Source organism: Bactrocera tryoni, chromosome 1 (genome assembly GCF_016617805.1).
Source record: "Bactrocera tryoni isolate S06 chromosome 1, CSIRO_BtryS06_freeze2, whole genome shotgun sequence".
NCBI lineage: Eukaryota > Metazoa > Arthropoda > Insecta > Diptera > Tephritidae > Bactrocera > Bactrocera tryoni.
This window is the reverse complement of record NC_052499.1, coordinates 193290-220868: the sequence shown is the minus strand read 5'-3', so window position 1 is coordinate 220868 and position 27579 is coordinate 193290. Positions and strand designations below refer to the sequence as shown.

The window sequence follows — 27579 nt, the reverse complement described above, 5'->3', positions numbered from 1 at the left end:
TATCTCCAAGTTAACTTTTTGTTTTATTTGTCTCGCATATAATTTACACATACCACTTCTCTTATTTTTCCTAATCATTTAACTAATATGAAATGAAAACAAAGTTGAATTTAAATTGTGTTGAAAATAATTTATTTGCGATTTTTCTACATTTTTTTAATGTGTGCGAGCTTCACTTGCATTCGAAGTAGCTATAGCATCGTCATCGTTTGATTCCAGTGATTATCATGTTCCAGTAATTGTAATTGCTGGCTTCCTTCTCAAAAAGTTGCACACACCGTATCATTCACTCCACGCTATGACTCAAATGAAGTTGAACCGCGTATATTAATCAATAGCAACTGAAGGTAGATGCGTTTTTTCGGGTGGATTGTGTAAATTCGTCCTAATGCATTAGTTGAGTGCACACCTGGATGTCCGTCTACTGGTTGGCCTTGCTTTCTGCGTAACTATTTCTTCGACGACACATTCCATGTATAATATCAAGGCATTTCCGAATAGAGCAATGTTCTCGCAAACGGATCACTGACGCAAGTTGAGAAAAAACTCGTCAAGGCCAATTTTGTTGCTGGCGGTGTTTCCACTGACTGCAATGTATTCACTCTTCTAAATTGAATGCTGAATGTTCTGCCCTCGTCGTCTGGTGAGCGACGCCGATACAATGGATATCCATCATATCCGGTTTGTGTTTCAGAAAGAAAAGCAGGCCGATAGTGTTTCGTGCATTTATTGTCAGACCTACAAACCGAAGTGGGATTGTGATGCCCGCAAGGTCCATGAACCATATTGGTTTTCACCACTTCGTATTATTCTGGATCTATCTCTGGATCAGGAATTTCCGCAGAAATGTTTTCATGAATTTGATCTGGTGTAACCACCATCCGCATCCAAAGAAGAATGTGTGCGTGCGGCAAACCTCTTTTTTGCTACTCAACAGAATATGTACATCCAGCATCTAACAGCACCATATATACCATACGTTGCTTAAGGATAAAGTCCATCAAACATCGTAGCTGTTGTTTGAAAGGTCGTGCTGTGACATCGTGACGATCGCTTGCTGGTTGACCGCGATCCATAATTCCACATGTATGTCATCGCATCCTGGGAGTACTCGTCCATGTGTCTTGGGCTGCCATACATTGATGGCAAAAAGAACGCAGACCGATATTAGCGCGACCTCTTCGTGGCTTCGTAACAAATTTCAATCTGTAATTGATCACCTTGTGTGAAACACATATAAAATTTTCACTGAATAATTTTCAATGATTTTTCTTTTGAATAGCCGTAATAAAAGAGCAAGCGACCGAAATTGAACGATTCAAATAATTTACAAATCAAAATATTTTAAAACAAAACAAACGAAAATCCAATTTTCCAACTTTTCCTCATGAAAAGTATAAGGTTTTTTTATTTCGAAATCTTTCCCGATCCACAACGAACAACCTCTGAAATTTTCATCAAGGTTGGTTACTAACAAACAAACATTCATTTTTATATAACGTTTGTATGGGCAAAAACCGTAAAAACCATCTTTTAACTTCAACGAACATTTGAAAAAAAGAATTGCCAAATTGATCCAGGCATTGTTGAGTTATGCGTTTAGCAACACATTTTGCGATTCATTTTTATGTATAAGATGTACAATTTGTGAACACTTACTCCAATGTTTCCAAGAAAACATGAAATTAGGCGGTGGCCTTGGAAATATTTAACCACAACCATATTCGTAGTTACAAAGATATGGATCTATTAATTCAAGTGTATTTAACGAATCACACTCTCTATATGGAGGCTCTATATAGCACTATACATGAGTTCCAATCTAACAATCGGAAGTCGCTTCATAACAATTTGTTATCATTGGCATTTTATGAATAACATCAATAAATCGAATTTTGGTGAAAATATCGTATTTGTAAAATGTAATTTTGCTGACCACATCTATCATGTACAAATATAGGAATGAATATACATATATATTATGTGTGCATCACATCGGCATTTAAATAGACATACGTATGAACACGTGTTTAAAGGAATTGATATTTATATGAAAGTGGCAGATGTTAAAAATTCTGTCGGTTTATATAAATATATATGTATAAAATAACATACGAACATACTAGTATGTATGGACATCGCTTGAGCTCGATTTGTGATATCTGCTGTTTGGGTGTTGATTACGATGAAAATAACAGTTGTGTGTGTTTCATTTCAATTTGTTTCGTCTCGCTAATTTTGGTCGTTTATGGCTTTGTTGGACGTATCCTTTCTGTTAAATAACAGTAACATAGAGAAAGTTAAGAGAGAGGGAGAGAGTAAATATCATGGTTTACTTTGCTTTAACGAAGTTATCTAAAGTAGAGGTTTTCTTTAACTTATTACAGTTGGTCTTCAATGTGCTGTTAAATGTTTACGGATCTTTTTATCATAATGGGAAAGCTTTAGTAAAAAGCAATCGCTCATATGTTAAATCGTTCACAGAATGAAGTATCTAGAGATTGGCCATAGGACAATTTTGGTTTTGTCTCTCACTGTTAACGAATTAAAACTCAAGATAAATTCTCTCATTTCCCACAGCTTTGAATGGAGTATAAAATGTGGACATCAGTGGAAACCACAGTTGAATACTATTATCAGTTAACGAGGAGCATCTCGTGCAGATGCACCGTTTCGCGCGGTAAATAGCAGTCCCTGCCATATAAAAAGAAATAAACTATGAAAAGTGATAGTAACTGTCTACTGAATATATGCAAGCATAGTAATTCGTCCATAATTTTAAGTTGCTTATACGACACGTTGTCCCGAAATACTGATTGAAATTATGACCAACTGAGTCTCCATGCGAAGTGGAAATAGAGGAAGCAATTAGTGTAAACAAATCATCAAATAATAGTGTGAACTTTGCGGTTTAATCAGCGAAGGGGCGTCACGGAAGCGATACATTTTACGTTTTTTCTGCGTTATTAAGTGTTGGATTTAGAATTTCAAACGGTTAACTGAAATAATTACAAAAAAGCTATACGAAACGTATAATTAATTTTTTATATACTGAAAAATGTTTGTTTATACAATATTTACATATACATACATATATCCGCACAGTATCCAGAAGAAATAGCGAGAAATGATATTTTAATTCTCCTAAATCATTTGAAATTATACTTACTAAAAATTGGGTATTGTATTGTTGACTACCCTGTTGTATGGTAGAATCTGGAAAAATTATATCAGTAAATCTCTTGATTGTAAGTTGTAAAGTCGATTAATAAAAGTAAATCTGGAATAATATGTAGAATAAATCTTTAGAGGCTATTATATATTTTATAACTGGTTAGCTCTTTGATATGACATATGTACATATCATTCGAATACAAATTCCAGTTTTAAATTTAGTTTCAAAAACGATTTTTTAAACATAACTAAGAAGTGCGTTTTTGAACGCAACCTATTAAAATGAGGAAGTAACGCAAAAATGTATATTTTACCAGACTTCCTCTAAGTTTCACAAATCACAAATCAATCAATTTCCGTGAACCCATCTGGTATAAACATATTCTTCTCTCCGCTGCAAACCACACAATAAACAAATAAGTATATAATAAAAATTCTAAAGCAAAGTGAATAAATTTAAAGAAATAAAATTTTCAATCAATTTCATTATTAAATAATGTGATATATAGTATATTTGGTTATTCCCATAAAATCATCGAAACCCGCAATGAACGGGTTCAGTAGTGTACAATCAGAACAGTAAAACAAAATAAACAATATGCAGAGTTACTTCGAAATTTCGTTCTTCCGATTTATTCACACGCAGTGATTGAATTCACTTGTAATGCGGCGGATCATGAAATTAGAAATATTGCATATCGATCTTACTCAATCTCAATTTGACAGGAAACTATGTGAACGTTACCACCTGTTATTCTTTGATATATAATGTGTACTATATATAGCAGCAGACATTAATTACTTCATACTTCCGAACCAATATAAAGATTTAATGGATTTGAAAGGTATTAATACTTCTAACTGGTGGATTCTATTCGGTGTTTTAGTAATCATCCCAGGTAAGTAAGAAAAAATGTGATAATAAGAAATCTTCATTGCATATACATATACTAGTATCGTTTACCCCAAAAACCAGACAATCAAGGTAAATTGGTTGTATAAATATATTATTATTAGCCAGTCACGTGGCGAATAGCTGGTCCTAATTTGGGCTGCGCATTTTATGTTAAATAAAATTTTAACGTCGTTTTTATCACTCGATCTAATAGCAATTTGTCATATTTAATTTTTAAATGGTCCCCTATCGAGAAACACTTAGCGGTTTCAGAGGTCCTGCAATTGAAGGAATGACAGCCACGTGCACTAAATTCAAGAGAGAAAATCGTATTTCAATTACATCGGTAGAAATTCTTTGCTTCAACAGCGTTATTAATGTTTTTGATCCGTTTTTTCTAATCGCAAGCAAATTAAACCCTTAATTGTGGGTGTCGATATGCGGGTTTTGTATGTGTTTCGGATGGCTTAATGTTCTTTGCCAGATTGTGTGAATTTTTCGCTTTAACTGCTTCGCCCTCAGAAATAATAACAATTATACAATATACCGTAATTTTCTTATGTTAAATTTGTAACTTGCCAGTTTTCGCATTTATCATGCCACAGGTTCGACATTGAATGTTATCGAGAGGGCAGCAGGGACGGCCGAAAAAGCCATTTCAACTACTTCAATACCGCTGGTATTAAAACCAGTTGTGCCAGCTGATGTGGAAGTAAAGATAAAGAAAAACAGTTTAAAAACGTATCGAAAAGCTAAAGAAATTTCTATAGCTATTACCTCCCGTGCAATGAATTCGAAAGAGTCGAAGACAGTGCCAACACTAGCGCGGCAACTAATTTTGGATAATGGAGTGAAAGTAAAGCCATCACTGACATCATTAACAATGAAACGGCAAGAAAAAGAGGAATTATCTCGTCAAGGCGTTCAAGGAAACATACATAAAGCGTCTGAAGATGTTAAATTTTCTATTATCCCTACAACAACATTAACTAAGGCATTAATAAACCACAAGACAAAGGGATCTTTAAGTTTGACAGAGACTGTCGGAAAGTTTAGAGAATCAACAACAGAAATGACATCAAAAACAATTGCGACCATAAGAAATTCATCAGCAAAAGTGGCACCTGCTACGAAAAAGCTGACATCTCCATCTCCAACGCAATCAGAGGTCAAATTATTTCCGTTATCTAGTATAAATAACGAATACGAACAACCGAGTCCCCAAAATACGACTGATATCAGACATCCCTACAGAGATTACAATATTAAAAATAAAGAAAAATGTAATTACAATTACGACTACGACAAAAAATTATTGGTTCGAAAAGTTGATGACGACAACCGCATTGTAGATGAACATGATACCAAACATATTTGTAGCCTATATCAGCATATACTACAGACACTACAGCGTCACACTTTCCCCCTGCAGCGGACCCAACCTCAGAGAGATAGCCCACACAGTAATGACTACCACTTAATTAATAGCAATAGCAAGTCGCCGAAACTGCAAACAGATTCGGTGAGGAAAATTCGTCAACAACGCACTCGTCAAGTGAAGCAACAACAATTAAATTTAACAGCAATCGCACCAGTTAGAGCAATGAAAGTTGTGCCAGAAACCGAAAACTATTTGATCGGCAATGACACCGACTTTAAAATAATCATGGTGTTCTCTAACCAAACAGTAAAAAATAAAACTGATCCTTCACGAAATTCGAATATTGTGCCGACGATTCTAACAACTAGACCTTATTCGGACACAACTTTTGGTCTTGCTTTTGACCAAGAAATTGTACACACCACAACTAAAGAGTTTCAGTTTCAAACGGTATCACCAACAACAACGAAAGCAAGGACGAATCGACCTCCACTAACAACAACACCACGGCCTATTCCATCCATCGACGACCACCAAACGGTGATCAGTCAGGCTGGCACACATGCCTATCTCCCCTGTAATGTAAGTCCAATTTATAAGTTTGTATGTCAAACGCCATGAAGTTATATATATTGCTTTAAAGAGAAAGCACTTACGTCCTTTATATCAAGTGGTCGTTAGGACGATCCCATTTTACGTGACTTAGGTGACGGTATCCAATTGATATCGCCCAGTGCCAGCCGACAGATTTATACAACGAGGTACAAGCTTTGGCAGAAAAATTGCTCATAACAGTATGTCACTGAGCATTTTAAATTTTATTTGTTCAAAAATTTAACTAGATATCGTTCCAAATTTGTTTACGGTAATTCAGTTCTTACTAACACTACCTGTGTCTGCAGCTAGTGGAAAGCGCAGACTGTAAATTGTCTCGGGTCGGCAATGATATCGCAGATACGACTGTACTTAAGATGGCAATGTGAGGTAGAATGTCAAAAGCCAGCAGCGATGCACTTTCATGATCCATATTGCCCTAAACTACATATATAACTCTTCAAGTTGTGGATTTTTACAAATATTCTAATTACTGTATTATGAATATTTGAGGATAGATGCACACTGATGAAATGCATCGAATATGTAAATAATCATTAATGGAGTTTCATACAAGTACAGTAGGGCTTAAAATGCTTTGCTCAATTTATTTTATAATTGAGATAATACTCGTATACGGCAATAATTACACATATGTATGTATATTGCATATTGGGCATGTGGAAAGTCAATTATAAATAAAGTCTCTAGCAAATTTGTTCTATTTTTCACCAAACAGGTGAAGCAGATCCTGAGAAAACCGATATCCTGGTTACGAATACGAGATGGACACATTTTAACAGTTGATCAGACGACTTTCATAGCTGACCAAAGATTCCAGCCAATTTTCGCACCGAAACCTGATCGTTGGTCACTACAAATCAAATATGTTCAACTTAAAGACGAAGGTACCTACGAATGTCAGGTATCTACGGAGCCGAAGTCGAGTGCCATCGTCACATTGCGGGTAGTTGGTAAGTCGTCTTGAACAATATGTTGTGTACTTATGGTATTTGATGCTGTTGTAATGCGTTTAAAAGAAAAAATTAAAAAAATAAATAGAAAATCTGGCCACTTGCTACTGTGTCTATGACATACATACATATATTCAGTATTATTAAAATAAACTATTCAATACAGCGAAAATATTATTAAGATTGACGTTATACTAAGAATCCAAAGAATTGAACTTGAGGTCTTACCGGTTCCACATGGTACGTACAAGGAAAACAAGCCGCCTTGTTTATTCGAAACAATCAGTAGAATATTTCTACAAAAATTATTTGTTCTCTCGCAGAGCTATGTGTAGATATTTTATTTGTTTGAAGCAATAAAATATTTAAATGATTCTTACATATGTAAATTTTGACCACATGCTTATTATTTGAAAAAAATATTTTTCGTTTATGAACTGTTTTAACTTTTAACATAATTGAGATTTAAACTATCCTATCTTCTAAGTTATGTAAAACTGAACACAGTTTGCTAAATTGTATTAAAACCGGTAAAATAGTTTAGCCGCACAAAACGTGACACATAATTTTTATATAATGTCGTTATGATTGCAATCAATCATTGCAATTGGCACACCTATGTATGTAAATGTGCATATGTATATGTATGTATGTATATATGTGTTTATTCTTAATAATATGATAATTTAAATTGATCAAATTTCCATTATCTTAATTTCATGCATCGAATTAATTTCGCATAAAAATATCGAAAAATTGCAACATGCCCTCAAAAACATTCAAACACGTATGAACTCATAACTCATAACATGTGTTATCCGACTTTTGACGGTTGTTTGCGCATTAATGTCACCTACATCTATATGATTCATCCAACACCGCCCTTTCATTTCATTGTGATGACCGCTGCACTCTGTCGCCATCGCCTGTTCACTGGTGCAGAAGCGAAAACGGAATTGATAGGTGAACCCACGCAACACGTCAAGGCTGGCAGTCAAGTGAAGCTGCGTTGCATAATTAGCCAGGCATTGGACCCGCCAGTTTTTATTAATTGGTTCCATAATCATAAGCAGATTTATTTGCATAGCCGAAGGGGTTGGCGCACAGAAATCGAACGCATCGAATGGCCTTTACACGATTTCTCAACGACCGCGGAAGCAACAACATCAACGGCCCAAGGCGATAGTGCAACGACAACTACTCCACCATTCGATACTGCTGCTGCCGCATCAGCAAAGCCCAAAGCACCAGTCTTGGCTACCAACTTTGAAAATGAAGAGAACAGCACACCAGTAGTCCAAACGTCTGTCAGGGATGCAAAATTGACAACAGGAACGCCCTCGACCACTTTACCAATTTCTCGATTAGGTACAGACGTCGCGATGGATTTAGCGGACAGCGACGGTGGCTTTGATTTTGGCACAGATAACTCCACTTTGTCCTTTCTCCCCACCGTAGCGGCGGCAGTGGACATCGTGCCAGCAGTAGTGCCAACCAAAGTAAAGACGACTCATTGTCCGACAACTACATTAACAATAACAACAACGATTACAATGTTGGCAGCAGTAAAAGTACGAGATGTAACGGTAAGTAGCTTTATATTTATAAAGTATTTACTAAGATTTATGTATAAAGAAGATGAAACATGTCCCTTTTTTTGAAAATAACATTGGTTGTGCTCTAACTACTTTTACAATCCACACTAATAAACCGCCTGCGATGCAAATTTGTGATCCCACAACGCACACCAGCAACATTTCTCTCGTTACGACGAAAAATGTATATCTTACAATTTTATTTACAGGCTGCATCTTTAATAATACCATCCGTGGAGAAAAATGATTCCGGCAATTACACCTGCAGCCCATCTAACAGTGCTCCCAAAACAGTTGTCCTTCACGTACTGAATGGTATACTTTCTCTTATTAACATACTATATTTATAGATTTACTTTTCTATTTCGAAATTAATTGTGCTCGTATCGAATATTAGCTTACATACAGTTAAGACCTAAAACTATTCAACTAAAAGCATTACCTATCCATGCTGTCATTTGAATAACAAATTTTGCAAAACACATCCTTAAATAAAGTGAAAACACCACGTGCGGCAAAAAATTTAGTTTAAAATACTATCAAACATTCTTTTAATGCACATTAAACTAAAGAGTTAAAATAATTCTTAATATATTTAATCCCAAAAATACTTGTATGTATTATTGTAAGGAAAGTATGAATATTACTGTCAGTTTATATTAAGAATTACTTTACACCTCTTGGTTTCAAGTGCCTTAAAAGCGTATTTTTTATTGGTATTTCAATAATTTTATTCCTTTAGTAAAGCTCATTTGATTCCGACGCAGAGCTTGAATCCAAGTAACTTATTCGTATCAGAGATTAATTGATTGGACAACTACCGCTTGGCTCCGCATTGCAAGTCCTGTTATTGAGAACGCAATCAGTAAATAAAATTAGTTATTATAAAATCGTGTTACATTTAAGCATTATATTTATAAATGCGATAGCAACGTAAAAAGTTTCCGGTGGCTAACATTAACACCGCCAACAACAACAAAGCATGTCGAATCCACTGCCCTTGCAATCTGCTAAATATGAATGTGTGTATATATGTAGGCACATTTGTTCAATTTATAATACATTCTCTGACAAGAAACAAAAGGTTAAATAAAACTGTTTTACCACATTCAATAAATAATTTAATTTACATAATATGTCATTAGCAGCGAGTGCCCCATGATATTGATAGTTTCTGATCAAATTGAATCAATGGTGTTACTTCATAAGAATACATTTTTTTAGATATTTTTTGTGTTTATACTTTTAATTTTATGAAAAGATGGTACTGTATACGATCGATTATGCGTCGTAGAATAAGCTGGCCGCATAAATTTTGACTATGTATCGCAACTTGCTAGACATTGCTCATACGCCCCGGTAAACGCTTTTATTCATCATATTAATATATTCTAATAGATACATTGCTAAATACAAATATTTAAGGGGTGAGTGAGCTTCAATACTCGCAATTATTGAGAAAATAGCCGATCTCAAAATATCATCTCATTTACTTAATAATATTTAAAGATTCTGAAAATCGTTAGTAGTCAACTTTAAATGCTGTCTACTTTCTATAGTACATTACATACCGAAGCATCTGAAACAACTAAAATACTGTAATTAAAAAACATCAATTCTATTAAATTGTCATATTTAATTTTCTAAATCGCATTTTTTCTAATGATCCTCTTACTTACAGGCGAGTACTCGGCATCGGCGATAACGTCTGGGGTTAATGATAGGATTAGGATTACAAACCAATGTAAGTGGCGAGAAATAATCTTAGCTCTGATAATTTGGCAGTGGCACCAAAAATTCACTGCATTTTTACGCCATTGCGAATACTTTTATCGAGCAGAACGATGGATTCACGTGGACTCCACTAACCTCTGTTGAATAACGAATACAGAGTATAAGATTTAATCGACTTAAGAGATATTCACAGAGAATAATATCAACTTGGCAAATAACATACAATATGCATTTTAGTGATAGTAACCTCATCGTTAAATTAATATGTAAACGATTTGATTTTCGCTTCTGAAGACTTCGAATAATGATAATAATAAAAGGAAAATAAAATTTAATGGATCTTATAAACATATCTAATATAAATCAGTAATGACAGTCAAATGTCTTCCACCTTGAAAATTAATTTTATCTAACCGTTTTTTTTTTTTTTATTTTTAAAACATGATTTAGGTTTTCTATTTTATATTGTAGAATTTTGACTGATTGTAAGTATAGAAAATTGTAAATAAAACATTGCCAAGTAAAATAAGTTTAGACTGAGATTTTAAATATGTAATATTATATTTCAATTTATATTGTAATGCAATTTAAAGGTTATTTTCTAATATGAGAAAAATTAAATCGATTAAATAATGATATTTATAGTATATTTGCCCGATTTGTCAAGCAGGTAGAAGAAGCATTTCGGTTTCTAAGTATACGATCATAATTAAAAATGGTTAAGGGCAAAAAAGGTATGTTTGTTATCCACAGTATCAGATGCTAACAATGTGTTTGTGCCACAATATATTTATTACTGTTTATTACGGGAAAACAATAAATCTAAATTATACAACGGATAAATTGAAACATTTATGTGCCAATGCCACTAAAAATTTGTTTAATAAAATCTAGCCATTAAAATAAAGAGTATTTCTAAAAAAGCGTGGGAGAATTTTGTTTATAAATATTACAATTATGTTTGTTCGTACAGTATTAAAAAGCTCTACAAGTGCACCTGCGTCCTAGTTGAAATCGCTTTTAATATAACATAACAAAATACAATGTTTGACTCTCAATTGATAATTAAAATTTAGAAGAGCAGAGGAAATTTTTTTGCAAGGCAATGCTACAATCTCCGCTAATGTTGTCAAGATCGGAGCATTGTAGCGTATATATATCATTAAAACTGGCAGATCAATATTAAAATCTTTTTTCATTATCAAGCAACCTTAACTTGAATTGAAGGTTGCTTGTATACAACAAAGTGGTTGTACTAACAAAACGTTTATCGCTGAATGCAATCCTTTGTCTGGTTAAGTTTTGAGATTCAGTTATTCACTTAGTTCCAACTTGTATAATAAATGATCAGACTGACAAGACGTTTGAAATCCCAACTAAAACTTGAGAAATCTAGATTAATCTTGATAAACGTGTTCCTTGGCACCCAATTGTAGATGGATGGGATCTAATCACTGCCACGCTTTCAAAATACCGTTAAGGGAAACTAGTGCTATAATTTATATACAAAATTGTAACTTTGCACAGAGCATCCAAATATAAATACATACCTTTGGATTAAGAATTTTTGAATAGTGGGTGTGGTACTGCCTCTAATAAGTTTAATGTGCATATCAAACTTATAAGCATATGCAAACCATTAAAACTAAATCCCTCAGACTTGCTGGGAATAAGTATTGCTATTACTTTCTTGTACTGTGTGAAAACGAATGAACGCAAATAAAACCCAACAAGTAAGAAAGGGCTAAGTTCGGGTGCAACCGAACATTTTTTACTCTTGCAATTTTCAAGAATCAAAGCCAGGGAAATATTTAAGATGTAAAACGTCAACCAGAGAATCGGAATCTAAGCTATTTTATATATAAATGCATTGAGTAAGTATATTATGACAAACCTCTGACTTGACTAAAGCAACGATGATTAATTCTATCTTATCGAAATAAAACTAAATTTTATTGTTCATATTAACAGAAATGTGGAAGACAACTAAATCATTCCTAATCCGAAGATGATCTAAAGTTAAGGCCTTACTTTAATGAATTTGTCAACCAATTTCTATCCTAAATACTCGGGGCTAAGTCTTCCATATACATCAATTTCTATAGCATTGGCCTAATTCATACCAACGATTTCCAAATAATCTCTGTAAGAGAGTTCATGTTTTCTTATCATTAACTCTGGAAGTTTATTTCAAACTGAGGTACTAACCGATAGGAAAGCATGAGAGAGGGCCATTTTTGTTTTTTTTTTTTAAACGGCCGCAGACGGGCATTGAAGGGAGCGAAGAACAAACTGAGGAGAGCATCTTTTGAAAATTTAGACATAAATATTTAAGACATCTAAACTCATCAGATCTAGGCTGCATAATTGTCAAAAAGAATTATCGAACAAAACGTTGGATACTATCATCAAAAACTAATCGTTTATGGACAAAATGTTCGAATTTAGAAATTAGGAACCCAGATGCGGGACATACACACGGGCCGGAAAGAGGAACATGTCACCGACCGGAAATGAAATACGGAACTAGACTTCCAGTTCGAAAACTTAATAGAAAATCACAAACGGAATTATGGTAAATAACATAGTATTTTGATTACATTATTTAGTTAAGGCACATGGTTAAAGCTTTGTAACTAAAACATAGGGGTTTCATGAAAAAATTCTGCTCCTCGATTGCTTCGTTTCATTTAAAACATTCAACCAAATCCTTCATTTGGACAGATCAGTCCTTCATTTGGGTATCTGAGAATATTTTAAGGCACAATTTTTTCAGAGCTGTATAGAAGATCTCGTAAGAAATTCTTTTGAAGCACGAAATCACCCCCATACCAAATTAAGTAAGAAGATTTAACAAATGCTTTCGCCAGTCCGTTATATTAACAGATATCGTTCATTTGTATAACTAGCATGCTACAAAAGGGAGATTTATTCAATTCCACTGATTTCTATTAATGCCACTAAATTTTGCATTACGTAAACCATGTTGCAATGCTTTTTAAAGCGTTTTCTTTTATAACGAAATAATTCTTCTTCCGCACAACACTTTACCAGCATCGACAATGCATTAAAATCAGATGCAATTAAATCTCTTTAAATTTTAAGTGAACAATTATTACAACTTGTGTAAACTTATGTAACTTATGTAATCACAAAGTAATAAAAAATAAGTAAGGATGGGCTAGGTTCGGGTGGAATCGAACTTGCAACTTGCAAGAATCAAAGCTAGGAAAATATCTTAAAAAGTAAAGCGTCAACCAGAGGATCGAAATTCAAGAAATTTTACATATACATATACTCCAGACAACTCATACACTGACCGACAAATTCGGCATAAGGTTTGTTAGAAAAACGAATTATATGTAGTCCATGGTAGGTCTGCGACCCCCTGCGTCAAATTACAATTTTATACCTTAATTAATCTTAATTTAGTGCTTAAGTAAAAAATTTTCGGTTAGACCTGTATTTATCCCTTCCCTACTTATTTAACCCTGGTCGAGACCAACGATCTGATACACTTAGTTGAAACCAACGGTGCTTGGCTAGGCCAAGTGGTGTTTACATACATTTGTATGGAAATACGTGTTGTATTTACGCTCATATATGTACAATATAGATACATTTTTGAAATTTCTTACCTCTCGATTTGGTGGAAATCAAATTGACTGCCTTGTTCACGCTTGGCGTGGCAATAGCGTTCACAAAAAATGTAACATTTTGAGAAAAATTACATTTTTTCTTAACCTTTAAAACGCTCTAGCGGCTAAAGTATTTGACCTAGATAAACATACAAACCAATCTGGACATGTAACGAACATGAAAACAGATAAATCAACCATGCGAAGTGATAGAAACATACCAAAGTTCATATATTTTCCATTGGTGCACTAAGGTGTAATATTATAATATCCTTTTTTCGTCCTTTTCGATACAATATCCTCGAATTTTTTTTCTGAATTCTATAGACAATAAAATTCTAGGAAGCTACCTGGAAGCGCAAGTCGTTTGCTACACTCTAAATATATTTAAATAACATTTAAAAACAAAATATGCCTGGCCAGACCCGAGGGTCTCGATGAGGGTTAAGTACCATGTTTTCAGAAAAAGGTAGCATTTGGCGTTTTAATTCGGAATAGAATCAAGTTTAAACCCTATTTTATGGTATGATATATTACACTTTGGCTTGAGGAATTTGGAATAAATTTCAGATAAATATTTGTATAAATAATTTAATACAAAAATAGATATTTAACAAGAAAAAACGTTAACTTCGGCTGCACCAAAGCTAATATACCCTTCACAGGTGCATTTCTTTTAGTAACTATGTGTTCAGTTTGTATGGAAGCTATATGCTATAGTTAACCGTTCTGAACGAATTTCTTCGGAGATTACATTGTTCTCTTAGAAAATAATCTATACCAAATTTGGTGAAGATACATTATCAAATGTGAAAGTTATCCATACAAGAACTTGATTCCGATCGTTCAGTTTGTATGGTAGCTATATGCTATAGTAATCCAATCTGAACAATTTTTTTGGAGATTATATTATTATCTTAAGCAATGATCCATGTCAAATTTCGTGAAGGTACCACGTCAAATGCAAAAGTTTTCCATACAAACCCTTGATTCCGATCATTCAGTTTGTATGGCAGCTATATGCTATAATTAACCGATCTGAACAATTTCTTCGGAGATTACATTGTTGCCTTAGAAAATTACCTGTGCTAACTTTTGTGAAGATATATCGTCAATGTAAAAGTTTTTCATACAAGAACTCGATTCCGATCGTTCAGTTTGCATAGCAGCTATATGTTATAGTGGTTCGATATCGGCAGTTCTGACAAATGAGCAACTTCTTGAAGAGAAAATGACATTTGCAAAATTTCAAAATGATATCTTAAAAACTGAGAGACTAGTTCGTATATATGTATACAGACGGACAGACAGACAAACGGACATGGCTAAATCGACTCAGCTCAACATACTGATCATTTATATATATAATTTATAGGGTCTCCGACGCTTCCTTCTGGGTGTTACAAACTTCGTGGCAAACTTAATATACCCTGTTCAGGGTATAAAAATCCCATTATTTAAAGGCCATCATTTAATGCGCATGGTGTTGACTGACGACCAGATGTTGCTGATGTTTTATTTTGTTTACATGATGCATACATGAAATCTGCTTTAGATATTCATACATATGTATGTGTGTATATGCATATGTACCGCAATTGAGCAGATGATGAATTTTGAGAAAAAAGCTTTCTTGTCTCATTAAACAAGGTCTCCCTACCAAAAATTCTGACACCGCCAGGCATCTGCTTCGGATAAACTAAGATATTCAAGGTTTACCAACAATAACGACGTGATGTTAAAATGGAATAAAATACTCAAATTTGGTCAAAAGAGGTTATGTTTTTTTGTTTGCATATAATTCCATGACATTTATAATTTGAACAAAATGTCAGCCAAATGGCCACCAAAGCTCCGTTTGCATATCTCCGCCAATTTCGAATGACCCGGTGCAGCTTCCAGCTGGAATTTCGGCTACAGTGCGGTGAATGTTGTCGTCGAACTCCTCGAGTGTTGCTGGTTAAATGCCGTAAACGATGAGTTGATTCATTCCAATAGCGAAAAATGGGCTTTTCTAAGAAGATCCTTTTTTGCGCGAAAAGCTCTTACACGTATATTTGCGTAATAATCTAAAAATCTAAAATCTGAAACCACACTGAACACACTGACACAATTTAAGACAAATCCGTAAATAATCATGGCTGCCTCGAGCTGCCAAAACTACGTCATCCCTACAGGTAGACGCTGTATTACATCTAAAGTATTACATTTGTATAAAGTTGACGTATATGGGTTTAAAATCGGTCACGTTGGAAGATAATCCCGTAACATATAAGGTAGCGATAAGAACTGGTGCTGCCGAACATTAAGCAACTTCTCTATTGTACGTATATAAGTATAAACATGATCAATATATATTCTTTACATTGCAGAATTATGCCAAAATACGGTATAAAATACTTACATATTTCCATTCTTTTCTGTCGATCTTAAGCTAGTTATCGATTTAAACCTGCATTGCCTACTTTTAGGCAACTTCTATGTAAACAAGCGATTTAGTAACAATGTAAATAATTTCACCACGATCACTTTTCTCTAACATTTTTTTATATTCCAGAAACCGAGATGGATCTAACCTGTTTTTTAATTGTGTTCTAAAAATTAGCGTCGAATGATAAAAAAATTTAATAAATATTTTCATTGGATTAAAATTGTCTTTCACAAGAGTTTACTTTGGCAAAAAAAAAATTGTGTTAATATTTTACGATCGCACTATCTTTACGTGAGATCGATCACAACTAGTCAACTGATAAAAAATTATAACTATTAGTGTGGGGTGGATATGGGTAGTAGGTGAATCAATACTAATTAAGTTTTTGAAACAAGTTTGTTGACAAGTTTTATTATAGCTACTGAAGCAATGTAATAGTTGCTTTCTTTAATCATGATGTTCTGCTAACTTTACATTTATGTGTGATTGTTGGAATATTACTACTGTTTATATTCTTTTGTGGTCTTCATCACTCTTAAATTTTAATTTGAGCTCATACAAGTCGTGGAGTTACAAAGCGACGCTGAATACGAAACTAACATTTGTAAAACCATGCACGCATGCGCTAAAGCTGCCCTAGCTTCAGCATTGATTCGCTGCAACAGCACTGTGCTTCTGCCATTTTCACGTTCGTTACCTTCACTGTGAGCATATGTGTCTTCAACAGCAATAGCGGCAACAAAACTACTGCTGCAACTTGTTGCTTGTAAATTTCTTCGGCAACTCTCAACTGGTAGTTGGTTTAATCGCTCCTACAGCGTTGGAATGTGGGTCAGACTATATAAACCCAAGTTCAAGGCGATCGCTGTTTCAGACGAAAGAAATCGCTTACAGCGACTGCACGAAAATACAATCACCGTAGAAAGCACCAAAACGAAACCAAAGTGTAGATTGTGAAAAGTTAGCAAATTAGAGCAAGAATACTTTTGTTATAGTCAAAGAAAATCGTACTGTGTATGCAGATGTCGGCAATTTCCTAACAAGTTACAAGATTAACGTCAGTGCAGTGAAAATTTAACTTACAAACGTTAACGTTTATGTTAAAAGTATATATATATTTCTCATCGCAAGTGTCACAGTTGGATAAAAGATCCTAAATAGCAAATATTAAAGTGATTGAGTCCGCAGTTACGAGAAATAGTTAACTGCACAGTTCTGTAGAATACAAGTGAATTGCGAAAGAGAAAATCACCAACTGGAATCAGGTGAGTTTTTATGATAGCGATCCGCGGAAGGCTTGCGTGAATGTGTATGTTAGCACGGAGGCTTGCCTTTTGCGGAATAATTAAATGTGTACAATTAAAATATATATGTATGTATGTATATTATAAATATATAATGTAAAATCAGTGAATATCTGACGTGAATATTTTTTAAGAACTTAGTATATTTCAGTGATTAGTCCATGCTCATTTTCAAAGAACTACAAGTTATTCTAATCAATTATGAATTCCCGCTCAATAATTATTGTTACCAGAAATTATAAACATCAGTAAATACCTATGTACATATGTATGTATATAGCATATCTGCCTGCCTTCTGCTTAAAACGGGAAACCATTGACAAAAATATCAAGAATTTAGGCAAATAAAAGTAAGCTATGGCGTTATATTTAAATGAACGAATCGATAAGGCTTTTATTTTGTAATGATCGATCTTTTAAAATGTCCAATGTTAAGTTAATTGGATTGAAATAACTAACAAGCTAGTAAGCGAAAGAAGCCCTGAAATATAATATTTAAAAAAAGAATTAGAAAGTTATTTATCTACTTAACATAAAGCTAAAAATTTTCAATTCAGCAAAACTTAAGGTGCATTAACCAATATAACCGTATGAGAGAAAGAAGATACATATGTATGTATGTATGTATGCAAATTTTTTACGCATTCGAAATGGGATAGCGGACGGCGGTATTAAAAATGTGCATATGAATGCACTTTCTAGCGAATTAGGACTAATTTACACCAACTATTGTGTGCTCACGTTTTCGTGCTTGTTCGAGTTCACACACTCGAATATACTTTACAATGTAGGTCAAAACGACAGTCATAACAGAACCTTAAGAATTAAATCGTTAATATACAAAAAGACAATATAGCAACAGCAAACAACAATTGTGAAAGAATACAAACAAGTTAGCTGTTTGATATGGGAAACCGAAACGAAGAAGTTGTCTTAAACATAATAATTATAATACAATTAAATTTATATGTACGTAGATAAGTGCTACATATGTACATACATAAGAGCACGCTTACCTAGTCGAAGTCATGGACAAAAAATCGATACATACATACATAGATCTATTTCGTAAAATATTTTGAAATTTTTTAAGAGTTTTTGGAAATGAACAAAACAAAAGCATTTAAATGAATTTATCTGAACATATGCAACGGCATACTTATATGTTTATATGCACAATAACGTACAATTATCTCAGTCAAGTTCAAAGATAAACTAACATAGTTCGGTTTTGCTTTTGAAATTATAAAGCTTTATTTTAAAAATTGATATCATTTCCTTACAAATTTTATACTTATGTATGTATATCGAAGCAGTTAACCAAAACGAATTCAGGCACAAACTTTTACATCAGTATACTTGTATGTAAATATGTATGTATGTATGCACATACCGTTTTTATATTATTGTAGTTGTTGTGATTCCATCTGTTGATTGGCTGGCATTCGGCTTTTGCTTGAGTGGAGAAAGTTTTACTGTTGACTTGACACACTCTGCTTTTTGTTATGCTTAAAAGCGCAGTGTGTGTAGGTATACATATTGTACATACATACATACACTCATACATAATTCTCTGCATTTATATCGAATTAAGATATGAAATATACACTATATATTTTTTTTGTTTTATTTAACTGTCAAACGTATAGAAAAAGTACAACTGTTTCGAAATGAATATGGATGTATGTATGTATGTCCATACACACGTGGCCACGCAAACCTTACCACTAAAAATTTTCAAGTATTTTGCGGTATAAAATTTTTTTATTTAGAAATAAGATAATGATAGTTTAATAATCAAAAATATTAAAAATTAAAAACAAAACACATTCAGATATAGATAAATCAATTGAAAGATAGTGAGCTTTATTAAATGAGCTCTAAATTTAAAAGACTGACATGCGATGAAAAAATGATTTTTTTTTTTTACTTTTTTAAGTTATTTTCATTTACACTACAATTGAAATTAATATTTTATTTTATTTGATTTTAGTTGAAACACGAAGTTTAATCGGTGTATCACTTTAAAAACAATAAATTCGGCCGCTTTTGTATAAGCACAGAAAAGCTAATTTGTGTTTTACTCATTAAATTATTATAATGAAATGATATAATTTAGTTTTATGCTTACTTAAAACATAAAGAAAAAACAAAATTGAAGAAAATCCCGAACGAACGAAAAAGTCCGAAGAAAAATTTAAGAAAGTATAGTGGTAAGGTTTGCGTGGCCACGAGTGTATGAATGTATGTGAACAGGTATATGGGAAAATAATTAGTAAAGAAAGTTTATTAACTACCATATTTTATACCGTTACTTTGGCGCAATTGTCTTTAGTTTATCTCACAGCAAAACATACAAGTACCATACAAATTTTGATCTTCAAATACCAGAAAAAAATATTTACATATGTACATATGTAGTTATTACACACATTTTGAAAAATAAATTATTGTTACTAAATATTCTAATGTCTTAAACAAAAATTAAAAATTGGGTACTTTAAGGGCCGTTGTCTATATACCCATGCATTTTTGGATACCCGAATAAATCGCATTGCATCACTCAAAGTAAAAGTAAACGATTTGGTTTCGTAATTGCGTTGTATTTGATTTTAAAATCAACCAAAGTGCATAGTTGTGCTCAATTTAACTAAAACGTGAGACGCACATGAAATAAAGTCCACACATTAATTACTATATAAAAGAAATGATACTTTATGAACGCTTAAAGGCTATGATAGAATGTATATGTATGTATATTTTCCAAGTTCACAAAAGCTCTTCATAAGACCGTGAATTTTGTGAATTTTGTGAATTTTTGATTACAAAAAACAAAAAAAAAATTGTTATATACATATGTACATATTGTCTTTTAAGGAAGGATATTTCACGATATATCAAATTAAAATTATTTACATACGTGCTATATGTATATCACAATGACGTTCTAAAAATATCAGAATACTTGAACCCAAAATCCATTTCCATTTTCAAAGCTGAGCAATATTAATATTGTTGTGAGCTTTGGGGAGGATGGGTCTTTTATACTCCTATATGCAAATTTAATAACCAACAGCTAATTATTCCCTGGATCAATCAATAACCACTGCATATATGGCAATGATTTCTCTTTTTAATATGTTAGCCCGGCGAAAATGATTGAAAAAGCGACAAAAAAGACGCACAACTTTTACGGTCAATAAACTTTTACTTTTTTCTCCGCCTTTTCTACTTACACTTTTCTCCCTTTATCTGTTCATATTGCGGCTTTTTTGTTTTTTGATTTTATGTGTGGACTGATGAAAGTGAAAAAGCAATCGTGTCTTCCATTTTCATCTTCGCTTAATCTCCAAAAAAAAAATTAATGATACCAAAGTAACTGTATAGGTACTTCATATATATTAAATGTTAACAATTAATTTAAACGTCTTGCGACAATTTCACTTTCTCTGCCGGAACTCGACTTATAAGCGGTAATTATGAATTAAATCAGATACAAATGTTTCCAAATTGCAAACCAAAAGAACGCAAATGACATACATACATGCATATATAATTTTTCCGTTACCAGGTGGCATATAGCGGTACAATCTTTTGTTGTCGCTTCGCAAGGTATACAGTATCTCCATTATGTTTTTCTCGGTTTTGAGGTTGATTTTTTACATTTTTCAAATACTACAATAGTATAAATACATACATATGTACGTAGAAAGTATAGATTAATCAACTACGGTATTTGATTGATTAGCACTGGCAATAAAAAATTCAACTTTCATAATTCACAAATTCTTCTTAATTTGCTTATGGCGATCGAGGAACGTGCTGGCGTGCTTCTCATGGCAACTTATGCTTGCATGGCGAACAGCTACCGCAGTCTAAAACATGCGATTTGTGTCACTCGTTTCAATTATCGTAGTGCTAACAGGGGAATAGAACCAGAAAATCCAGCGGAAATAGCAGAAACAACAAAAACAACAAAAATGTGGTCAAGTGCCGCTATTCGAAGACAATTGTTACGATAGTTGCATTTCTCTTTTCAACTTGAAAGACTTACTTAGCAGCCGAAGCTTTACTACAAGTACACATATGCACATACAAATGAACTTTTACAGAAATTTATACCTAAGTATACATACTTATTGAGCTAAATACATAAATACATATGTGAAATTAACTGGCAAGCAGGGAGAGTATAGTGAATATATTCAGTAGTCCGGGGTAAATTGAAAACATCTGTTGAGAAAAGCGGTAAGCACACTTAATTGTAATAAACGAACGTAAGATATCGGCGCGTCTCAAACAGAAATCATCTCCTCAGTATACATACCATACGAAGAGATTAATTTGTGCCGTTATTTGAACTTTCTTTAAGTTAATTTTCTCGCACATATTAAGTTAGGTTGTTTACTCGTTAGGAAGAATGAGTGTTTTGTATAAAAAAATGGTCCATTGAAGTAAACTCATCTGAAGATTATACATTTGCCTTTTCGTTTAGCACATAATCTCGAAATAATAAGAATATTTTCATAATATTAAATTTCTTTTTGCTTTGCACCAATGATTTCAGAAAATGTAAGTGGAAAAAGTCGCAATGCACAATTTCTTCTTAAACATGACAATTGCAACACACCTGTTAAATATCAATGAGCAAGTAAAAAGCAAATCAAAAACTTAAAAAATATGGTTGTCGCATTAATATCGTTTAGGAAAATGCAAATAAGAATATCATGTAGACATGATCCTTGTTGACTTTTCTTTTTTTTCAACTGCACTTGCTGTGTTTTTTTAAATTAACCGTTTCATCTTTCTCCCTACAGCATGCTTAACCAACGCCGGCTTTACTCTTACTTGCTACTTTTAATAGTTTCTACCAACTACCTGCTCCTCACATATGCTTATCCCCAAAATGAAGTTTACCAACGGCAGCTTCTTCAGAAAATGCAGCAGTCACCTGTTTATCAATCAACAGCTGAATCCACGGGCCGAAAATATGCGGTGAAACCCAATGCTTCAAAAAAAGTGGCTTTAGATGATGTCGAAGATGACGGCGATGTGGTCAACCAACTAAGCGAGACTCCCACTGGTTTTTCCTGGTCCAATATGTTGTCGACTGTTTTAACGATGTTCTTCAATGGAGCAGCTAACGCGCCATCTAAGTCTGACGATATCGACAACTCTGTCGGTTTTGGTGGCTCACCATGGGCCAATGTAATATCAATGGGTGAGTGCAATATTCAAGGGGTAAAAATTGCTATTTAATACTTACATTTCTTTCTCAACTTTAAGGTCTAAAAATCATTAACACTCTGTTGGGAGGCGGTGCTCCAAGCGACGGCATTGATAAGGTTGACAACGGCGGCTCACCAATGCAGGTAATGATAAATTTTTCAAATTGAATCACATTTTGCATAGTAGAAACTTGAAGTGCACTTTATACAATCCCATAGCATTTTATCATTTAGTGTAAATAATTCCTTAGATATAACTAAAAAGTACTGCTTTTACATGCTTTACCACTCAACAATGTAAGATACATACATACATATGTATATAATATAAGAAAAGAGTTTAACAAGGGCAATGGTTAGTTTATGATTTTCATAAAACTGTTTAATTATTTATATTTATATTTTTAGGTGTATGTTTTATTTTACCAAACGGTTTATTTAGAATGTACATACAACATATTGTATGGATACATAGTGCAGTATGAAACTTCAAGATTCTAACAGAATTTCCAATTACAAACTATGTTATATCTGTACAGACAAACAGATCCAATGGTTCACTTTAATCTTAATTAACGATAGTATTAAATATGCACAAATAATAGTTGTATATTTGAATTATACGTAAAACATAAACAAAATCAAGCAAGAAATTGCTAATTTCGGGTGTAACCGATACGATTACTTCTCTCACAAGACTCAAAAAATTTCGCCCATTTTATTCATTAAACTATAGAATATACTTACATATCCGTGAACATAGAACGCAATTGTAATATATTACATATGTACATATGGCCCGATAATATACACAAATCGTAGATTATCCGATATTTGCGATATAAAATGAAACGGAAATTGAAAAATTCGTATTTACTAGCTTTCAACATAACCGCAACAGTGATCCGATATCGCCCATCTGCAATATGTATCAACCTCTCGGGTCAAGGAACATGTGCACCAACCCTCAAGTTCGCAAGCACGAACGAACAAAAAGTCCCGCAATTTAGCCCGTTCGTCATCGTGATCGTTTATACTATATACATATTATATACATATATAACTTCATATCTGTTTTGAGTTTAGATATTTTGCTGAGAGTGTAACTAGTACCATATTTCGCGATAGAAAAAACTACAAAAACGGAATATTTGCAGATGTGCTTGCACATGTATGCCCCTCCCTCTGTCTTTAATTAGTTCTCAAATTCCACTGCCTAAATTCATACTTACATATGTATGTACATACCAGACCTACATATGTACGTATGCGTAGTCGTAGAATCTGTTTTCATAAATATTTTTAATCCAAAAACCTATTCTTTTTGTTTTACCATTATTTTTGTTGTTCTTGTACAAAACAAATCAATACATAAAATATTGAAAACTATCTCAAACTGAATGGTGTGTGGAATTATTGGTTTTGTGTGGTTTCTCGCTTGCAACAGAACATCTTAGCTGCTGTGCTGTCATCAGTGCTTGGTACCAAAGATCCCGATCAAGTGAATTCGATGGCGAAACAAGCTGGAGAGGTAAAAGAACATTTTGATGAATTAGTAAATTATAAATTAAAAATAAACAAACTATTAAAAATATAATTGATGGAAAATAGTATGTAAACAACGTAATGCTTTTACCTATAGAAGATAAAGAAATGTTTACAATACACATTTTACAACAATAGCAATATAAACATTACACAGATCACATTTTAGTACTCACATGCAAAAAACCAACTAAAAACACATAACTCTCCATTATAATTTACCTGTGTACTTTAGTTACCTATGCACACTTTGGCAAGCTTACACAGCTATTAGCACACGCACACATTTATAAATAAATATTTATACTTAAATCTTCGTTTATACATACATATGTATGTATGTTCTTGAGTAGTTTAATGAAAAAAACGTAATTTCTTTATTCTCTGTTTATATTATTGCTTCTCTATCTACTTTTGCATTTCGGCTGACTCAGTTCATTCAAATCGTGATGAACCTGCTAGATGCACTGAAGACATCATTCTCCCATCGGTCGTTGTCCGCTCGCTCGATGGGCAAACGGGACTCGGTAAGTGACGCCACAGTTGCCGGTCTCTCTCTTCTGAAAGGTTACGTGCGTACTTACCGCAATGCGGACGACAAATGTATGCAACGCTATATGTGTGAAGCAAACTCAGAATGTGTTCGTGAAATTGGAGGCGCCAGCATCTTCTGCCAGCTGGGATCGTAAGTATTGCGAGTATTAGAAAACGGTGGAAGTAATCAACGAAGAAATTTAATTTTCAGTTATGCTACAAGCTACTTCCTGGATCGCACCAGCGATGGTAAGTTCGAACATTTATACGATGCGGGACGCAGGGGACGCTCCGGATATGATTGTCATCAACTGTTTCTTGAGTGTAATGAAGTTTAGGGCCTGGAATAAATTGACTGGAATACATACATCTATAATATAAACCATGCAAGTTGTATTACTTGTCGCACACAAGTATCACGAACGATTATTAATTAAGTTTAGGTTAAAATACGTGTAATTTATTTATTTATTTATGTGCGAAAAGAAAAAAAGCACAAAAGCAAGGCAAAACAAAAATATAAAACTTTGGAATTACTGAAAGTTACAGTTTAAAGATTATATACTAATAACATGATCAGAAGTATTGTTTACGGAGATTTCTCTATAATAATGACGCCTTACAAAATTATTCTGATATTCTCTTCTACTTTATAAACAAGTATTTCAAGAGTACGGTGGGTATATGATTTGGTTAGGTCAGTTAAGGCAGTTGTTTCAGATATAACCATTAAGTAAGTGCTTCCCAGAAAAGAAGTCAAACAATTTAGAAACCATTTATTTAACTAACAACAATTTTACACAATATTTCTCAAGCAGAGAGTGGTAGGAATTTGAAAATATGCCAATAGATAATACCCTTCACAAGTGCTTTTTTGTTGCATATGTATGTATGTAGACCTAAATCTGAAAATTTAACCGGCCGTTTTGCATCTGGAAAACGTTTTGCTAGTTCTTTCTAGCCAAATTGTTTGATTTGAAGAAGAATCAAGTCGACTTAAGCTGACTTAATAAACAAAAAGATCTTGTTTTCGAACGATCCATTTGTATGGTATCTATGGGCAATAGTGGTCTGATCTGAATAATTTGTTCGAAAATTGGAAAATATTCTAAAATAAAAAAGTTGTCTATCAAGAGCTTTGTTTAGATCGATCAGTTGGTATGCTCAAGTGATCTGATATCTGTCATTTCGACAAACAGACACATGCAAAATTGAGTAAACAGATATTTAAAACAAGAAAAAACGTTAACTTCGGTTGCACCGAAGCTAAATACCCTTCACAGGTGCATTTCTGTTAGTAACTATGTGTTCAGTTTGTACGGCAGCTATATGCTATAGTTAACCGATCTGAACAATTTCCTCGGAGATTACATTGTTGCCTTAGAAAATAACATATATCAAATTTCGTGAATATATCTTGTCAAATATGAAAGTTTTCCTTACAAGAACTTGATTCCGATCTTCAGTTTGTATGGCAGCTATATGCTATAGTTAACCGATCTGAACAATTTCTTCGAAGATTACATTGTTGCCATAGAAAATAACATATACCAAATTTCGTGAATATATCTTGTCAAATGTGAAAGTTTTCCATACAAGCATTTGATTCCGATCGTTCAGTTTGTATGGCAGCTATATGTTATAGCGGTCCGATATCGGCCGTTCCGACAAATGAGCAGCTTCTTGAAGAGAAAATGAGGTTTGCAAAATTTCAAAACGGTATCTTAAAAACTGAGAGACTAGTTCGTATATATACAGACAGGCGGACAGACGAACAGACGGACATGGCTAAATCGACTCAGCTCGACATACTGATCATTTATATATGTATAGTATACTTTATAGGGTCTCCGACGATTCCTTCTGGGTGTTACAAACTTCGTGACAAACTTAATATACCCTGTTCAGGGTATAATTAAGAATCTAGTTCGGCTATATACAGACAAATGGACCCCGCTAAATCTGTACTTATGGCAATGAAAACAATTTATTAATTGCGGGAGAAAGCAATAACTGCCGATTCACAAAGCGATTTACCTGGGATATTTAAACGATGGGGGCGTGTCCGCGGATTTGGACAGATATGTGAACAGTGCCCTTTTCATTTTAATTGTTTTAATATATTGTTAATGCAAGAGTGTACAGCTAAAATAAAATATGTACCATATATCCAAAAAAGTTACAGCAAAATTTCTTCCAACAAAGATTTTTAACTTGTATTGACGATATTACAGTAACGGCGCCAAAGCGCTGTTTTTTTAAATTTAACAGGGTTAATTCTCCCGGCGGAATCATATTCATAAAGGAAAATCGATTCTGAACTCAATAGTTTTATATTGACTAAACTATTTACTTTTCTTTGTGTGCAAAAAAAAATTTGATTGCTAATATTAAAAAACAAAATTTTCTTTGAATCCCCCCCACTGAAGTATACGCCCTCAATAAGATGTCGCCATCTCACACGATTTTGGGTCGGTTGACTGCGACTTCTCCATTCTTGATATTCTGTCTGGGGCCTTTCGCAGAGATTATTTAAATCTTTTATTCAGAGA

At 33.5% G+C, this 27579-nt stretch overlaps 2 protein-coding genes and 1 long non-coding RNA gene across 8 annotated transcripts; 2 read left to right on the top strand and 1 right to left on the bottom strand.

Moving 5' to 3' along the window:
• Positions 1-2639: 2639 nt before the first annotated feature.
• Positions 2640-11247, top strand: LOC120766348. 4 transcript variants are annotated; one of them, XM_040091777.1, is made up of 7 exons: positions 2640-2680; positions 3901-4073; positions 4675-6032; positions 6784-7018; positions 7961-8604; positions 8823-8928; positions 10295-11247. In XM_040091777.1, exons 2-7 carry the CDS (start codon positions 4007-4009, stop codon positions 10489-10491), a joined length of 2607 nt encoding a protein of 868 aa, XP_039947711.1. In that variant the 5' UTR covers positions 2640-2680; positions 3901-4006; the 3' UTR covers positions 10492-11247. The 4 variants fall into 4 exon arrangements, with proteins under 4 accessions (XP_039947711.1, XP_039947710.1, XP_039947709.1 ...); XM_040091776.1 differs by having other exon boundaries at positions 2654-2873; XM_040091775.1 differs by having other exon boundaries at positions 2654-2994.
• Positions 11248-17307: 6060 nt separating this feature from the next.
• On the top strand, positions 17308-25657 carry LOC120780134. Of its 3 annotated transcripts, none has more exons than XM_040112421.1 (6): positions 17308-17681; positions 22538-22941; positions 23007-23092; positions 24396-24479; positions 24928-25178; positions 25239-25657. In XM_040112421.1, exons 2-6 carry the CDS (start codon positions 22539-22541, stop codon positions 25363-25365), a joined length of 951 nt encoding a protein of 316 aa, XP_039968355.1. In that variant the 5' UTR covers positions 17308-17681; position 22538; the 3' UTR covers positions 25366-25657. The 3 variants fall into 3 exon arrangements, with proteins under 3 accessions (XP_039968355.1, XP_039968364.1, XP_039968360.1); XM_040112426.1 differs by lacking the exon at positions 17308-17681 and adding an exon at positions 22173-22292; XM_040112430.1 differs by lacking the exon at positions 24396-24479.
• Positions 24270-25021, bottom strand: LOC120780151. Its single transcript, XR_005705824.1, has 2 exons — positions 24716-25021; positions 24270-24471 (listed from the first exon to the last, which is right to left on the bottom strand). It is a non-coding gene; the product is annotated as an uncharacterized LOC120780151 (long non-coding RNA).
• Positions 25658-27579: the final 1922 nt, after the last annotated feature.

Coding starts and splice junctions, on each gene's coding strand:
- LOC120766348 (XM_040091777.1), top strand. CDS start 4,007: ATGGATTTGAAAGGTATTAATACTTCTAACTGGTGGATTCTATTCGGT. Junction 4,074..4,674: donor TGTTTTAGTAATCATCCCAG/GTAAGTAAGAAA, acceptor ATCATGCCACAG/GTTCGACATTGAATGTTATC. Junction 8,605..8,822: donor TAAAAGTACGAGATGTAACG/GTAAGTAGCTTT, acceptor TTTTATTTACAG/GCTGCATCTTTAATAATACC.
- LOC120780134 (XM_040112421.1), top strand. CDS start 22,539: ATGCTTAACCAACGCCGGCTTTACTCTTACTTGCTACTTTTAATAGTT. Junction 22,942..23,006: donor GGCCAATGTAATATCAATGG/GTGAGTGCAATA, acceptor CTCAACTTTAAG/GTCTAAAAATCATTAACACT. Junction 24,480..24,927: donor TGGCGAAACAAGCTGGAGAG/GTAAAAGAACAT, acceptor CGGCTGACTCAG/TTCATTCAAATCGTGATGAA.